The following is a 3,293-nucleotide window of genomic DNA, read 5'->3' as shown; positions in this document are numbered from 1 at the left end:
TATATATACAAAATAACGATTATTTTTTATCGAAAAAATTAAGATCACAAAATAACGATTAAATTTGACCGAAATAATTAAAATCCAAATTCAACGATTATTTTTGATTGAAGAAAATAACGATTTTACAATGATCAAAAATAAAAATCTTGATATTTGCCAGTAACCAAATTTGTGAACACAATACCACATTTCCTCTCAGTGAGATAAAAAAAACATTGAAGGATGTACGAAAACGCAAAACCAGTAAAATTTGCAAGTTCAATGTTCAGCTGATTATTATATTATTTTCAGAAATAATTTTTTTATAAAAATGTTCTTACTACTCATATATCGTCGTTTAAAGTACAAAACCGCTCATCAACATAATGCAAAATCGCGTATGTGGGGTTGCATAATTATTTTGTAGAGTAAAAATATTCATATTTCAAAATTGTTCTCTGTTTTATAAGGCAATGGCGTTTCTGGCTAGTATATTTCAGGACTATCCATTCGTATTAGTACTCTCATTGAGAGGGATTCTTGAAAATTTAGTTACTGGCAAGTTACTGGATATTTTTTACATGACCCTCCCAATTTCCAAGACTTTGCAACTTTTGGGGTACGAAAACGCTAGCCAACAAAAATTCCCGTAAAATGATTAGTATGTAGTTTTTACTGGATAGTGCGTAGAAAACGCAACTACAGTCTCTAACGTTTGAGAAACATTTGATTTTACATTCGATTTCTAATGTAGTTCTCCAATGTTTTTCGAATCGAGTAGAAGTCGATTATAGATTGATTAAAAAGTACACTAGACAAAAGAAACCAATTAGGATCCAACGTTAGAATACGCTTATATAACAGCTCTGATCCAGTACTCCATGAACTAACAGGTTGAGAGCGATTTTTGGAGAGTTGTGTAGATAATGAAGTTGCAAGATTTTACCCGAACTTTTTCTTTTGGTAAAATCATGAAAAGTGTCAAGCGATCACTGGTTGATGTTTTTACAGGAAAAAATGCTATTTTTGTTCCCGTACTTTATGTTGTTACTCACTTTTTACTCTCACTTCAGAGAGTCATTTTGCGGTTTGACATTTTTACAGGATTTTAAACGAAAAGTGTTGGATCAGAGCTTATGCTATAATTCTTGATTCTAATCTGTAATCGTCTTTTAACCTTCTAACTTAGAGAGAAAAACATTAGAATTCGAATCGTTCTTTAAACTAAATGTTTGTTGTGACACTTACCCAAAGTACGTTTAATAGACTTCACAGAATAGAAGTGCCTTGACGTATCCAATAATATTCCTCTCCATTTATATTTAGGTGCATCTTCTATTTCCACTTTAGCCAATAGTTGATATTCTCGACGAATATCATCATAAACTATTAACTGTGAAATTGTTTCCAAACCATGTCTTCCACCGAAATATGAATTTGCTGAGATTTTAGCGATCGCAGCACCACCCCCTTTTAGGGGGGATATAGTTAGATTGTAGCTCTCATCGGTATCAAGCGTTAGACGGGGTAGCTCATCGATTTCGGAGTTTATTTCCACTACTACTGTCAAATTGGATCCACCAGGCTTTGGTGCGACAATTACATCTTCTGTGTGGCTTTTTAACTGCTGCAAAAATCTCTCTTTGCTTGCCTCCCATAGCGATAGTTGTTTGGTGAGTTTGGTGGGAAATTGAAATGTGATTGTTGTTATATCTACATGTAGTAAAATATTCTCAGTGCGCATAATTCCAGTTGGTTTTGGCCAGACAGTTCCCACTGGTGAATCTCCGCAAAGCAAACGACATACTGGCAAACTGATGGCTGTCTCTATAGTTTTCTCCGTAATTTCAATTCTTAAACACTTGCTCTGCTGACATTCGTATCCATATACAACACTACGATTAAATAATAAAGCATAAATCAAGGTGCATTAACTAACATTTTGGCATAAATGAATAACAAAATAAACCGCCAGATGTATTTGGTAATGATCAGTGATTTTAGCGAAAGTGTTGAGGGCGCTAGATACGGGGATAGTTAATGTAAGGTTAATATTTAAACAACAAATGTAGGTATATACATATACATAAGTACGCTTACTCATACTCTTCGCCAACAACTAATGAGCTAAAACTGCCTAATAAAAATATCACAATTGCACAGAAAATAACAAAATTTCGTTCCATTTCGTGTGTGCTCTTTCTCCAATAACCGACTGCTGTGGTGCCCCTCTAGTGACTGAATTGATAACTTGATATTGCTTTTGATTATAATGGAAATACACTCACGTGTATATGCACATATGTACATATATGTATGGGCACATACGTACTTACATACATACATATGCACATAAATATTGCTTTCAAACTGGAATATCTCGCACCGTATACAACCGCAGTTTTCATAAAGACTAGTAATGAGACTGCTCGTTGGATTTGATGGATCAGTTAGAAGACTCTTATCAATCAGTACAAGTGCATTTAAGTGTATCGATTAGCTGGAAATATTTGAATAATACATATGTAGATTTGCATACAAAAACCCATGTCGAATTTAAAGCTCAAGTTTAGTGTACAATTTTATTATTTTTTCATTTATTTATTGCCAAAACAATAGTATAGTAAGATCTCCAATCATTTATATGTAGAATACTAGCTCCCCCTCGGAGTTTCGTCAAGTCTCCATGTTTCCGCCGGAACGGAAATAACCTCTACAGCTGAGTTTTGTTTACATTTGAAGTTTGGCGACAACTAATAACCAGTGTTGCCAGGGTTTTCTTTGAAAAAGGTCTAAAACCCATGAAAATTCGTGTTTTTTCTCGAAAAAAAAACACCAATTCTTTTATTGGAGGATTTAATGCATACAAAATTTTGTTGTATGTGTGCCGATTCAAATTAATAAAAATTAATGTTTCTTGCCCGACGGTCGAATTTATTCTGTTTTCTATAAATTCAAATATTTTCGTCCAAATGACGCGACGTAAACATTTTTGTTTTTATTTTCTAATTTGCAACTATTGTGTCCAGCGTTGCCGTTGCGCTTAGATTTGCGCTGTTTCATTATTAATTTTTCTTCGTTTTACTTAATTTTTTCTACAATTCCTATCAAACGAAAGTAACAAAAAAAATGATGTTCCATGAACCATGTAGAAGTATAAATCTACACAGTAGTCTCTTATGATCTCGTGAACCAAGGGACGTTAAAAACTTATCTTTCAGGCCGCTTCACACCTGAAACATAACAAAATTTGATTTCCCTTTTTAAAGTGTCTTATTTGAGCGCATCCACCCGCGCATAGGAGAAAATAT

General features: G+C 33.7%; 1 protein-coding gene across 1 annotated transcript; it reads right to left on the bottom strand.

Moving 5' to 3' along the window:
- Positions 1-1,230: 1,230 nt before the first annotated feature.
- LOC118757158 (chitooligosaccharidolytic beta-N-acetylglucosaminidase-like) lies at positions 1,231-2,446 on the bottom strand (the record flags this gene model as incomplete). The annotated part of the gene is given in 2 exon segments (XM_036491894.1): positions 1,231-1,877; positions 2,083-2,446. Coding segments are annotated over 2 exon segments (733 nt in total), but the record flags the coding sequence as incomplete, so codon positions are not given.
- Between the last annotated feature and the right edge of the window lie 847 nt (positions 2,447-3,293).

The sequence above is a fragment of the Rhagoletis pomonella genome, unplaced genomic scaffold (assembly GCF_013731165.1).
Source record: "Rhagoletis pomonella isolate Grant_MI unplaced genomic scaffold, Rhpom_1.0 Rhpom_scaffold_14884, whole genome shotgun sequence".
NCBI classification, from domain to species: domain Eukaryota; kingdom Metazoa; phylum Arthropoda; class Insecta; order Diptera; family Tephritidae; genus Rhagoletis; species Rhagoletis pomonella.
The sequence above is the reverse complement of the archived record's forward strand: the minus strand, read 5'-3'. Positions and strand labels throughout refer to the sequence as shown.